The 14,270-nt window shown below is 42.8% G+C and overlaps 4 protein-coding genes across 4 annotated transcripts; 3 read left to right on the top strand and 1 right to left on the bottom strand.

Moving 5' to 3' along the window:
• Positions 1-783: 783 nt before the first annotated feature.
• Positions 784-1,817, top strand: EAE97_004970 (uncharacterized protein; the record flags this gene model as incomplete). The annotated part of the gene is made up of 2 exons (XM_038875482.1): positions 784-825; positions 894-1,817. 2 exons carry the CDS (start codon positions 784-786, stop codon positions 1,815-1,817), a joined length of 966 nt encoding a protein of 321 aa, XP_038733839.1.
• Positions 1,818-2,650: 833 nt separating this feature from the next.
• EAE97_004969 (uncharacterized protein) lies at positions 2,651-8,091 on the top strand. The gene is made up of 4 exons (XM_038875481.1): positions 2,651-2,948; positions 3,080-3,228; positions 3,292-7,662; positions 7,719-8,091. Exons 1-4 carry the CDS (start codon positions 2,837-2,839, stop codon positions 7,746-7,748), a joined length of 4,662 nt encoding a protein of 1,553 aa, XP_038733838.1. The 5' UTR covers positions 2,651-2,836; the 3' UTR covers positions 7,749-8,091.
• A 1,076-nt stretch (positions 8,092-9,167) lies between these two features.
• EAE97_004968 (uncharacterized protein) lies at positions 9,168-11,170 on the top strand (the record flags this gene model as incomplete). The annotated part of the gene is made up of 4 exons (XM_038875480.1): positions 9,168-9,643; positions 9,702-9,773; positions 9,824-10,001; positions 10,073-11,170. The coding sequence occupies 4 exons, from the start codon at positions 9,168-9,170 to the stop codon at positions 11,168-11,170; spliced, it is 1,824 nt and encodes a 607-aa protein (XP_038733837.1).
• Positions 11,171-12,414: 1,244 nt separating this feature from the next.
• Positions 12,415-13,818, bottom strand: EAE97_004967 (uncharacterized protein; the record flags this gene model as incomplete). The annotated part of the gene is made up of 3 exons (XM_038875479.1): positions 12,415-13,342; positions 13,510-13,715; positions 13,799-13,818. 3 exons carry the CDS (start codon positions 13,816-13,818, stop codon positions 12,498-12,500), a joined length of 1,071 nt encoding a protein of 356 aa, XP_038733836.1. The 3' UTR covers positions 12,415-12,497.
• Positions 13,819-14,270: the final 452 nt, after the last annotated feature.

Genomic DNA, 14,270 nt, shown 5'->3' with positions numbered 1-14,270 from the left:
CGAGGAAGGTAATAATGGGAGTAATCAAATTCTTTTCGATGCTTGTCTTAATTGGGACTTTGAAAGGATTAGGAGCATAGCATTTCACAGCGTATTTATATGATATCGATAGCGTACATCTTTGGCGTACCTACTTAATGAGCTCTTGAAGTTATTGTAGACTAGGGGTAGAAAGCTAAGTGATCAGATTCTGGAATAAAAGAACACACTTTACCTCACTGAGTCTTCCCGTTATGAGTGCCCAAGGATGTATTACATGTTGAATCTACTGATCTGACACTTTTAAATCCTCATGCAGGCAATCCCATGATTTCAATGATGAACGCGACCCTCTCCGAACGGACAGAAAAAGCTGAACACCAAAATTCTACCTCGCAATCTAAATTTCATATCAAAATAATCAAGTGATGTTTCTTTTTTGAATTTCTGAACCCAACAATCTTCCAAATAACAATTTTTCTTCTTCATTGAACCGAAATTGAAAATGTAAAAATGGAATTTTAATTCGATCTTAATTTAAGAACCACTTTCAGGCTTGCTGTTATGTTTGCGGATTTGCTATTCGGTCTGTTGTCTATCGCGAGCCCCTTTAAGATTGTGCCGATCCAAATATAGGTACCGGCTTACATAAGCAACACCAATCCGAAGATCCGAAAACCCATCTTCCAAGTTATCAATCAGGAACGACTCTGTATATTTTCTTTTGGCGCATTGTTGAATCATTCTACTTCTCGTCGCAAAACATTGACGAGTCAAACTTCTACACACCTATACAATTTCATGATGCTCTCCTTACCGCAATGGGTGCGGGTTCCTCGCCCCAGGGTATGTAGTCTCTATTTATCGATCTTTTGTCGTCCATGGCAGATAGAACAATATTAATCAGTGAACAGACTTTCCTGTACCTCATGACTTTACGTACTGGGACGGAGATGATTTCATTGTCAATGATCTTCAATAAAGTTACTGGTTTTTACGGTCTTCTCGCAGTGCTTGCCGGCTTGAAACTGTCGCCTTTACAACTTTCAATGTACATATATTCCGTCGCGGCTCTCGCACTTACCGCGTTCCTTATGCCTCACATCCGCAAACAAACACCGTTTCAATGCTTAGCCCTCGCATGGTTTTACTTGTTCGACACGATTATCAACACCGCCTTCACCACCGCATTCGCTGTAACATGGCTTCTAGCCGTAAGCGCCGATCAATCTAATAAGGGTATTTCAAGCGCCGCTCCAGGAGGTAGCACGATCGATGAGACGGCAGGCTTTACAAGCCCAAAATTCAATGTCAGCGCAGTTAACGCTATTGCATCGCCTGCTTCGGGTGCTGGACAAGATGCGGTAGCATACGGAACTGCGGCTGGAGCAACTCTTGAGCAGAGTGTTGGGATCGAGGAAAGCGTTCCTAGTATCATTGTCGTTGGAATTCTCACATTGATTCGAGTCTACTTTATTTTGGTAGTTATGGCATATGCACGACAAGTTTTGAGGCAGAACATGTACTCTGCCTCTTCAACAAAATTACATCTTAACACGGATGGTAGCACCGACGCTCGCGCAGAAAATCCCTTTGCGATAGGCTCGCCACAAGGGCAAGGTTGGAAGGGTGAACTTGGTAGACTTATGGTGAAGGTTGGAGAAGGATATTGGCTTGGTGGCCAAGTAGATGAAGCATGGGTCAAAGGTTTAGATGGACGATTCAAGACCCAAAGGACGTTCAATGGACCTCCAGGTACCATAGAAAGAGAAAGAAGAGCGAGAAGTGGAACAGGACCACCTGTTCCTGCCAAGGGTCTCGGCATTGGGAAGTTGTAAGACTATCTTCAACTTGATGATGGTCGTTTGGACAGTGAGGAATAGATATGATAGATGGATTTCTATTATATTGGTACGATGACGTAAGCTGTATAGGAAAGCAATGGTGTAAACTGGAGGACGTCATTGGCATGCCATTCTGTTGATACATTTCAGAAGAGCTTGATGATCAATCTTTCGTAACCTCTAAGCTGGAAGAGGTTTTCATAGTACATATGGCGTTCTTTGGGTACATTGGTAGGGGGTGCTTGCAAGCAGTCAAACTTTTTTTGGTGGATTCTCGAATTGCTTATGGTCATGGAATAGGAAATCATTGATGACGGCAATTACTATTATATAATGATTTAGGAATTAATGCAAATTGATAGCTGCGTCCTGTAAAAACATCTCGTGTTCGGGTTCCAAGTCCAGTTCAACTTTCTTGCCACCAATATTGGCCTCGTTTCGATGCTTTCAGAGCCCGAATGCAACGAGGCAACTAAGAACCATTCAAGCGTCAAACCAACAACGCTTTAAAACTACACCAGGCACAAAACAAGACATCAACATGGGCAAGACGGGCTTTACTCGGAAAGTGCCTTATACTAAAGTGAATAAAAGCATTTCGGGATTCTTCTCCCTGGTTTATCTTGATATTCTCACCATCAAATATTTTGATCAGCATCGATGGCGTGCTCAGTTGTGGCTGGTGTTTTCCTTCAAAGCCGTTTTAGATGACAAACGATACTTTTGTTGATTTCTAATTGGTCAATCACAGGTCCCTTTCTCCATGAACTTATGTCCCAAACCCTTCCATTCCCTCACTATCCCCTCTGTTTACTACATACACTTGTTGACTATACCATAAATGACAATAAATTCACTGATTGCCGTTGGTCAAATACACTTGATAGCCTCGATAGCCTCGATAGCCTCCAATATCTAAAGATATACCCTTGTGTCATTCGCCGAATATCGCATCACATTAATTGCCCTAGGAGGAGGCACTTGATTAGGACGAGAGAAAAATATATTTGATCATGTCGTTCCTCTTTCGCAGTCTCGAGAACACCTCTAATACTTCATCTCATTCTCATTCTTCTAACAAAATGGCGACGAATTCAGGAAAGATTCGTACACCTGAAGAAGCTGGTATGTTCATACTCTGTGCTATCAGTTCTATCTATCAGTTCCACAACCCTGTTATGCGGCACCTTTCCCCTCCATTCACCCCCCCACTTCAAGAGATTCTATGACACTGATTTTATATTTACCATGAATAGTGGCAAGAATTGCATATTTGTCCAGCGATGTAATCGTTTCTGTACAGCCTGCTCATTCAATTGAGTCGGAGTTCTCTTCACACTTACACAGATATGCTGGGAGAAAGGATCTGAGTCTTGTTGCTGCAAATGAGAGTGGTGTTCCAGAGGTAAGTTATCCCAGGTTACATTCATCTTGTGTGAATTGAAGTATTAACGTGATATTCATCTAGTTACAAACGATTCGACACAACAATGATCCTTTATTATCAGTATTTACACCAATCCGCAATGGAAAACTTGTTACAGTCACCACAAGTTCCTCAATCCTCGTTTCCTCCGTACCCCACCTATACAGACTCGCCAACTTCCCAGTGGTCATTCACGTTTCATTACAACCTTCACAGTATCCAGATTACTCTTCGATAACTTCGATACGAAATTCTGGCTTCACATTTTTACAATCTGAGACATTGCAGGAGGCACAAGATATTGCTGTGACTGCACATGCTCTTGCTATTAAGTCAGGGAAAGGTGTCATTCATTTCTTTGATTCCAGATCGGCAGCCAGCGATGAGGATGTTGATTTCGAAGACCCCAATGTTGTCTCAAAGATCTTGAACATCGATTCCGTGAGAGTGTTTCAAAGTAGCAAGATTGGAGGTTCTAGCATATATGCCGATGATGGAAGAATTGCAACTATTTCCGAGAACGTTGCAACAGGCGTTACGTCTGGAGGGGAGAACAGTACTGAGTCTGCTGTACCAGGCCAGACAACCACTGAGGTACCATCTAAGGCTTCATCTGTAGGGTCCTCGAAATCTTCTTCAGTACGAGCAAGCAGTGTGGATAGCAGTGCTTCTTCTGCTACAACTGTTGATGCGCCAAATGTACGGGCTGTAAGCTCGGACGATATTTACAACTTTGTCTCTGGCATTTGGGATCAATTGAAGTTGATGGTTGGCAGAGAGTATACTCCTTTCCAATACACTGGTCCATCGAATGCTGAAAATGCCTTGTTCATTTTTGGATCAGACGTTGGATTATTTGGTCGAGCGATTGATGAAGGGACCGATGAAGTTTTTGCAAAAGCTGGTATCATTACTGCACGTTTGTATAGGCCATGGTTGGGCTCCAAATTAATTGAGGCGATCCCTAGATCTATTAAGAGAATTGCTGTTCTCGAGCAAATTAGAAGAAAGACAACTAAATGGGGACCTCTACTTTTGGATTTACTTACCACACTCAAATCGGGACCTGGAGGCGGTGTGGAAGTTATCGTCGGACACCAATTGGGATTTATTGAGCCCGATACAGTACGACAAGCACTTCGTGGTGTTGTACAAAATTTGGTTTCTGAGAAACCGGTTCAGAACTTGGAGGTCGGGAATCCCGATGGACCTAATCAAGCTTCAAGCGGTTCTGCTTTAAGCCAACCAAAAGTCGAGTCTGCTTATATGAAGATCTTGGACCAGGTCTTCGGTAAGAGACTTCATTTAGCAAATCAAATCGATTCCCAAAATGCTGGAATCTCGTCCACTATTGCGTCAAATCCAGAATTTGGTTTTGGTTCCCTTTTAGCTAGAAAGGAGCATCGTCAAAGGTTTACCGAGGAAATCAAGGAGGCGGCCCAATCTAAAGAATTTATCACAGAAGCACCTAAATCATGGTTATCAAAATGGTCTGCAGGTGCCAGTGATGATTTAGCAGACGAAATCATTGCTCGCCTCGAAACAGATGGATCTGCGTTATCACGAAATTTACTGTCAAAGAAGGGATTATTCCGCAAGGAATCCCCTTGGCTTGTTGGCTCTGATGCTTGGGCGTACGACCTTGGAAACTCTGGTGTACACCATGTCATTGCATCCGGTGAAAATGTCAACATGCTCATCATCGACTCCACACCATACTCTGAGCGCTCAGCCGCTGATGCCGAAAGAAGAAAGAAGGACATTGGTCTTTATGCCATGAACTTTGGTAACGCTTACGTTGCATCTGTTGCTGTGTACAGTTCTTATACTCAAGTGCTACAAGCAATGATTGAGGCAGATCAATTCAATGGTCCATCTGTCGTCGTTGCTTACCTTCCATACTTCAAAGAGAATGATTCCCCTCTCACAGTTCTTCAAGAAACCAAGAAGGCGGTAGACCTCGGCTACTGGCCATTGTACAGATGGAACCCTGACAATGAAGAAAAGGGCGAAGTAAACTTCTCTCTGGATTCAGAGCGAATCAAGAAGGAACTCAAGGACTTCTTGGCTCGTGATAATCATCTCACCCAATTGATGAAGAAGCATCCCCAATTCTCATCCAATCTTTCCGAAGATTATGGTACAGAAGTTCGTGCTTTACAGAAGAGAAAAGCCAAGGATGCATACAATGAGCTTCTTGAGGGTATGCTCGGTGCACCCCTGACTATTCTCTTTGCTTCGGACAATGGCAACGCTGAATCTTTATCAAAGAGATTGGGTAATAGAGGTAAAGCTCGTGGCTTGAAGACAATTGTCATGGCTATGGAGGATTATCCCATCGAGGATCTTCCCACCGAAGAAAACATTGTCTTCTTGACGAGTACTGCTGGTCAAGGAGAGTTCCCACAGAATGGTCATGCATTCTGGGAAGCCATTAAAGACAACACCGACTTGGATCTTGCGTCAGTCAATTACTCTGTATTCGCTCTCGGAGATAGTCATTACTGGCCTCGCAAAGAAGATAAACACTACTACAACAAGCCAGGAAAGGACCTCGATCGAGTCTTGGCAAATCTTGGTGGAAAGCGTCTTGCTGATGTTGGACTGGGTGATGATCAGGATCCAGATGGATACCAAACTGGTTATCAAAACTGGGAACCCCTCATTTGGCAATCTCTCGGAGTCGACAAAGTTGAAGGTCTTGAGCCTGAAGCTCCACCAATCACTAACGAGGACATTAAGATCGAGTCCAATTACCTCCGTGGTACTATTGAAGAAGGATTAAAGGACATGTCAACTATGGCTATCTCTGCCGCTGATCAACAATTGACCAAGTTCCATGGTACATATATGCAAGATGACCGTGATCTTCGGGATGAACGAAAGGCACAAGGTCTCGAGCCTGCTTATTCTTTCATGATTCGTTGTAGATTGGCTGGTGGTGTTGCCACTCCAAAGCAATGGATTCAAATGGATGATGTAAGCAACGAATTCGGAAACGAGACCATGAAACTTACCACCCGTCAAACCTTCCAATTTCACGGTGTCATTAAAACCAAGCTCAAGGGAGCCATGCGTGGTATCAACAAATCTTTGATGACCACCATCGCTGCTTGTGGTGATGTCAATCGTAACGTCATGTGCAGTAGTTTGCCGACTGGTTCAAAATACCATAAGCAAGTTCATGCCATTTCTAAGAAGATTTCTGATCATCTTTTACCATCTACAACTGCTTATCACGAAATTTGGATCAAGGACGAAGATGATAAGAAGGTTCAAGTAGCTGGCGAAGCTGTTCAGGATTACGAGCCTCTCTACGGTCCTACTTATTTGCCAAGAAAATTTAAGATCACTATTGCCATCCCACCACACAACGATACTGATGTATATGCTCACGATGTTGGTCTTATTGCTATCAAGGGTGAAGATGGTAACTTGGCAGGATTCAATCTTCTCGTTGGTGGTGGTATGGGTGTTACACACAACAACAAGAAAACATATCCTCGGACTGGAAGCAACCTTGGATATGTTTCCAAGGAACAAGCCCACATTGCTTGTGAGAAAGTCATGCTTGTTCAGCGCGATCATGGTGATCGCAAGAACCGAAAACATGCTCGTCTCAAGTACACTGTTGATGATATGGGTGTCGATGTTTTCAAGGGCAAGGTCGAAGAATTATGGGGCCAGAAGTTCGAGAAGGCTAGGCCATTCAAATTCCAAAGCAACATCGACACATTCGGCTGGGTTAAGGATGAGACCGGATTAAACCACTTCACTCTATTTATCGAAAACGGTCGTATTGAAGACACTGCCGACTTCCCAATGAAGACTGGTCTTCGAGAAGTTGCTAAGGTTCACAAGGGTGAATTCAGATTGACTGGTAATCAACATTTAATCCTCAGCAACGTTGCCGATGAAGACCTTCCAATGATGAAAGAGATGTTAGCCAAGTACAAGCTCGATAATGTATCTTTCTCCGGAATGCGTCTTTCCTCCTCCGCCTGTGTTGCTTTCCCAACATGTGGTCTTGCCATGGCTGAGTCTGAACGTTATCTCCCACAACTAATCACCAAACTCGAAGGCGTCATTGAAGAAAATGGCATGCGTCAAGATTCTATTGTTATGCGTATGACAGGATGTCCCAACGGATGCGCTAGACCTTGGTTAGCAGAGGTTGCCTTCGTGGGTAAAGCCTATGGTGCATATAACATGTATCTTGGAGGTGGATATCACGGTCAACGTCTCAATAAACTCTACAGAAGCAGTATCAAAGAAGAGGAAATATTGGAGATTATGAAACCATTATTGAAGAGATACTCGTTGGAGAGAGAGGAGGGCGAGCACTTTGGAGATTTCTGCATCAGAATTGGTATGATTAAAGAGACAACTGAGGGAAAGACTTTCCATGATGATGTGAGTACTTTTGTTCCCTAACACATGACTGAGATTTGTCCTAACGATAATAATAGGTCGCCGAGGAGGAATCTGACGAAGAATGAAGATATGATTGATTGATTGAATAAAATTCCAATAGAATAGTCCTTTTTACACTGCACGTGCGCATGGCGTTTCAATGGGTTTAAAATTACCAAATGATTTCTGTTGCTCTTCTTTTCTTATTCATATCTTCACAGATATGCTATGAATGTATTTCAAACAAAGTTTGGCATTCAACTGCACATCCGATGGGGTTGGTTGGCTTTCTCAATCTGTACATATTTGAGTCACTGGCAGCATTGTCTTCTTAGATTCAAAATAAAATGTACATTACAAAATTCAGGAAGAAACTTGACATCTAAATTATCTTCTCAGTACTTTATGGTTCCTTCACAGTCGAGTACAAGCCAAAGTTAAGGAGTTGAATATCAACTGTTTTTTTATCATGGCTTGGAGATGGGCTTAACTTGAATCTGTTGAATTACCTACTGGTGACATTGATGAACTGAACTTGGCACATTCATGGGTTCAAGCAGAATGAATGGCCAAACGGATCTCGAAATGTCATCCAGTATAATGTAAAGTCTTTTGCTATGGACACTAGATTTTTTCTCGTGTCTGAAATACATGTTGATACTAGGAACTGCTTTCTATGGCAGCAAGATATGAATTAAAAGTTACTTACTGGATTTGGTGATGCTGGTATAAGTTGTACCACTTCTATGCAGCTCAGCTTTTGCGATGAAGTAGATTGGGTATGTTCGGTTGAGAAATTTGTGTAAAATTTCAGTATGTATCGTGCCTATGGAGTACAAACATCGGTTATTGACTTGAAGAAGATGTGCTAGTCTCTTCTAAAGTCTCACAAGCAATATCTTCGTTGTTTTTTCAAGAATCTAATGCAAGATTGCCTAACTTCCGACCATCATATTTTATTGGGCTCTCTTTCACAAGGAAAGCTCATGTTGTGCCCAGATTAATGTATGAAACAGCGCGAGTATTTTCACGATTACACAACAGAGGAAGGGTCTAGGTCGCACCTACCATTCCGATATAACTTCTCGCATCGAATGGGATAGCCTCAATTTGAGAGATGCATTGAATTTGAATAACAGGTAGGTACGATGGAAGCTAAAAGTCTAGTTTGTACTCCTTCACTAGAGTCGAGGGTCCTTCTTTGCGATGTTAATTCTTTTCTTCCTTACAACTACCAAAAACCTCTCGTCCACAAAACTTTTTCTTTCCACAAGCTCTCATTTTCTTCCGATCCTTCAATTTCAATTGATGTTCTTGTACACATTGTAAATCGTACATTCTCTGTCATACTATCTGGATAATTTCCTGTAAAATCTTCCTCTTACTTCATTGTCATTTTCCATTCGCAAAACCACACAAAGTTTCTATAGCAATCATTCATTCCGTTTAACCATATCCGACTCTCCAGTGTAATATAACGAGTTACCAAGGTGCATACACAAACAATGACTACACCATCTGCACTGGCAGATTCTGCCGGTGACCCTCAGGTCGATGCTGAGAATACTAATGCAGTGGCGTCTGCATATGTTCAACCTCAGTATAAGAAATTCCACGATTCTTCAGTCACTTTTGAGGAATATCATTACTATGCCGGTCTCTCACGCGCAGAAGAGGATGCTAGCACTAACAATGATACTGGCGATACTACTTTGTTTTCTCTTATTGTTCCACCTAAGAACTTAAAGGGACAGGCTCCGATCAATTCTGCACCTGAGGCGGAAAATTCGAATGAGGTAGATGCCGAGAATGGAGCTGAAAATATAGCCACTGAGAGAAATGTACATGATATGTCCCATGGTGATCGCTCGACGATTACGAATGATGAGTGGACAAATGCTAGTAGGGCTTTGAGAACGGCTACTTGGTCTTCAGTTTTTTATTTGATTACCACAGATATTTTGGGTCCTTTTGGTGTTCCGTAAGTGATTGAATGGCTACTCTTTTAATGAACAATCAGCTAATACTTTACTCACTAGGTTTGCCTTAGGAACTCTAGGCTGGGGACCTGGTATCGCACTTTATACTGTATTTGGAGGATTGGCTGTGTAGTAAGATATGTTTGATATCTGTACTTGGATCTCACGCTAACAAATACTAGTGGTGGATTCCTTTTATACTACATGTTCCTCGGACTGGATTCCCATCAATATCCATTGAGAACGTATGGAGATATAGCTTTCCGAGTTTATGGAGCACCTGTTCGACATGCAGTCAACATCCTTCAATCTATCCAACTGCTCTTCAATGTCGGAGTGATTGTTGTTGGCAATGGCCAGGTGAGAATTTCTTCACTTGATGGACTTTCTACCATTTTTTCAAGTCTTTCAGTATTCTAACTCAATTATAGGCACTTTCTCAGGTTTCGAAGTTCAAACTATGTTACGCAGTCTGCTGTCTTGTATTTGCGCTTGCTGGCTTTTTCCTTGGTCAAGTTCGCACTCTACAAAAGTTTGGTTGGTTAGCCAATGCCGCCATCTGGATGAACGTTTTCATCATTGTGTGTTCGATGGTTGTCATTTCACATAGTGCGCCAAATTACTTGGCGGTAGATGCTGCTGCTGGAACTGCACTTGGTGGTGCACTCGTCACCCCAGATGATGCTGGTAACTTTCCACCCGTCGCAACATTTGGTAATCTCCCTCCTTCAACAGCTGGTTTCACTGGTGCCGTGAATGGACTCATGCAAGCCGTTTATGCATATGGAGGAGCTATGTTATTCACAGAATTCATGTCGGAGATGCGCAAGCCCCGTGACTTTTGGAAGGGTATGATTTGTGCTCAAGCATTCATCTATATTCTGTACATGATCTACGGATGCTTCATCTATGGCTATCAAGGTCAATATGCTGTCAATCCTTCCTTTCAAGGTGTATCCCCCTATGCGTGGCAAACTGTCAACAACATTATTGCGCTCATGTCAGCTCTTATTGCAGCTGGCCTATACGGTAATATCGGTATTAAAGTCCTATATAATAATGTACTGATGGATTTATTTGGTGCACCACCTCTCAGCTCACATAGAGGGAAATTATTTTGGATGAGCATTGTTCCAGTTTATTGGTCAATTGCTTATATTGTTTCTGCCGCCATACCAAATTTCTTCGGTCTCTCGTCTCTTGTCGCAGCCCTCTGTATTCTACAATTCACCTACACATTTCCGCCTTTCCTCTACTTAGGCTACTGCATCCGAGTTGATGCGATTCTCGACACTGAAGGCTTCAGTCCCGCCACCGGTCAAGTCACTCTTACAGACACTGGATTTAAAAGAATCCTGCGTGGTTTCAAAAAGAGATTTATCTTGAACATCTGGAATATCATTTACTTCTGTGGTGCATTGTTGACAGCTGCTTTGGGCGCGTATAGTGCTATTGAAGCATTGATTGCGGCCTTCAAGGAGCCTAAAATCACGGCTTTTACGTGCAGAAGCCCAGTGAATGCTGGATAGGGGAAGTTGAAGCAATGAAAATCTGATTTCTTTTGAAGATTGAGAAGTCCGAATGCCGGTTTATGCTGGGGAGGTATGCAACATATGAAGTGATTCAAAGGATGCGAGGAAATCGAAAGTCCACCTAGCTAAACTAAGAGACGTATTTTGGGGTAGTTTGGTCCGCTGTTTGTAGTATTACGGACGAGGCGGATTAATAACCATGTATGAGAGATGTTTTACATATTGCTGGCCAAGCGTGGACAAAATTTCAAAGGAATATCTATATACTTCACAAGGTATTGTATTCGCTTAACTGTACAATATCAAAGGAAAATGATGGGGAGGTTGAATCAACGCACTTGTATCAAAACATCTTAGCTACATAAATAATTACATTTGGACGTACAGGAACATTTTAAAAGAGTATGATAGATATTCTTGAGACTTGCAAATGAAATAGGTAAACGTAAATCATACAGATGATTATAGAGATATAAGGCATAGTGATGACGAACGGGAAGAATGTGGACTTCAAGGGTGTTTGAAATCGTGAGCAACAGCTAGTGATATGTATTACTTTCTAAATGTAGGTAGAAAGTAGTATAATAGTAATAGCAGTAGTAATACATACCTAGCTCGTATTCTCGATTCTCGATTCTAGTTCAGCTGTCTAACTATCTAGCTTCGCTTGGTGGGTAGTAGGGGTAGGTGGAAATTCGGATGTATATGATGTGATATGTGTGATATAATATGATATGATAGATGGATTTTGGGGAGATGGAGAGATGGGAAAGGGGAGATTCTTTGGATTGGATTGGATTGTATGGCTAATTATTTTTTTGAAAGGGAGGGAGGGGAGGAAGGGAAAAGTGGAAGGGAGGGGGGGGAGGGGGGGGGGGGAGGTTTAGAGGGATTATAGAGGGATTATAGAGATATCTTTTTGAATAAAGAAGAGAAAAGAATTATAAGGAATGCGAAGTATAATCTTATGTGATATGATATGCGTGTATTTGTGATGATATATTAAAATGATGTTAATCTATTTGGGTATATTGAGATGTATATATGTATGTGTGTATATGTATTTAACATATCAGATTGAGATCCTGCATTTAAAATGAAGAAGATTTTTTATTTTTATTTTTACATAGAAACACAAGGTTATAGCAGTAATGAAAATAGTATCTCTAATAGTGCGTTTGCTTGAAATATTATTGTTACGTATTATATGTAATATATATTGAGCTCAAAATTGCGTTGGGTGAATACGATATTGGGTTTAATACATGTGATAGATTATTATTTCTACTTGTTTACCTAGTTACTTATTTACTACATTTCACCCTCACGCCTTCCCAGCCGCAACCTCCTTATGGCCCTTCACCAACCCCTCTCTCTGAGCCTCCTGCTCCACAATAAACGGAATCTCCTCTTTCAAGCTTCTCCCGGTAGGATTCCAGCCGAGATACTTCCGCGCTCTCTTGGCGAAACCCTTGGAATTCAATCCCCAGGAAACCGCTTCGAATCCTGCCAACTCCTTTGCTTCATCCACATCCATCGCGGCGACTTCTTTCGTCTTGATGAGTCCTTTGGCAAATGCGACCTCGCCGACTTGTTGGGAGATTTCGCCCCAGACGTGGTGTCCGTTTTCGGCGAGGAAGTACCCTTTCTCGTTCCAGAGTTCCACGTCTTCGGAAGATTGGGAGTCGGGGACTGCGCGCTCGGCGAGCAGGAGGAAGAGATTGCTGAGATCGTGCACGTGCACGTTATCCCACTCGGTGAGACCCTTGCCGAGTTGGGGGGCCCGGCCCTTTTGGAGGGTGATGCGGACGAGGTTGTAGACTTGTCTGCTGCGCTGGTTGCCGGGGCCGCGGCCGGGGCCGTAGATGGTGGGGGGACAGACGATGGCGGTTTTCACCGAGGGGGAGCCCGCGGAGAGCACGAGCTTGTCGATGTCCCGGTGGAAGGCGGAGTCCGGGAGACTGGTGAGTTGAGAGACGCCTTCAAGATCGTTGTAGGGGGGCTGGGAGGGGGCTTCGCCGTAGGTTTGCGTTTCCATGTCTTTCCAGCAGAGGATGCCGGTGCCGGAGAGATGGAGCCAGTAGCCTGGGTTTGAGGGGGAGTGACCTTTTGCCAGGCCAGTGGCGATGGCTTTTGCGGCTACTTCGTGGTCGGAGGAGTCGGCTGTGTCTGTTTGTGTGGGATTTTGTTAGTGGTTTTTTGGATTCTGTTTCTTGTAGATGGGATGGGATGGGATGGGATGGGATGGAGTAGGATAGGACGGGGGTTTGGTTCCAATTCATATCATATAGAGTAGCTAGGACAGAACAGAATATAAAGGGACAAAAAAGACATACGTAAAACTATATCTGCCTTTGCAGCTTCCTCTTCAATAATAGATGCATCTTCCAAAGTACCATAGACTAAATGAACTTTTGGGAAGGCGGCGGCGACAGGAGCACCTCGATCAGAGTTGCGGACGAGAGCTGTGAATTCCCAATCTGGGTGGGCATTGTAGAGTGTGTAGAGGGCATCACCTCCAGTGTAGCCTGTGGTTCCTGTGCTTTTGAGGGGTGAGTTTGGGGGGTGTTTCTTGGTGGTGGTATTGTTGGTAGTGGGGTGGACGAGATGGGATGGGTAACTTACATGAATATTTTGGGCGCCATTGTTTTGATATTGTAGATTTGCTGTGGTATTATTTCGTTGGATGATAAACAAGAAGTTCAATACAATTGACGTGAGTATAAGAAATATCAGAAAAGTAACTGGGGAATGTATAAATATTGAGCTCTTCAATCCCGACATTGAAAATATTATGGGGTCGTAATGACGTAAGATACTTTTGATATTTATAAGCAAGCAAAGCAATCGAGGGGGTAAATATTGAAATTGACCATGTTTTGTCGATGTTTTCGATGTTTTCGATGTTTTCTTCTTAAGAATTCACCCATCGACTTTTGTTATCCATGTACGAAGTGTGATGGCGTGTTAGTTGTATGCAATCTGATGGTACTACTACCGGCTTTACATATAACAGAGGTTTTGACCTTTCCTTCTGAACCTCTACCTCTCTTCATTCATTGTTACTGAATGGATAAATGTTTTCACTCGTGTTGTT

The sequence above is a fragment of the Botrytis byssoidea genome, assembly GCF_014898295.1.
Source record: "Botrytis byssoidea strain MUCL 94 chromosome Unknown BBYS_008, whole genome shotgun sequence".
NCBI classification, from domain to species: Eukaryota; Fungi; Ascomycota; class Leotiomycetes; order Helotiales; family Sclerotiniaceae; genus Botrytis; species Botrytis byssoidea.
This window is presented reverse-complemented; position numbering and strand designations above follow the sequence as displayed.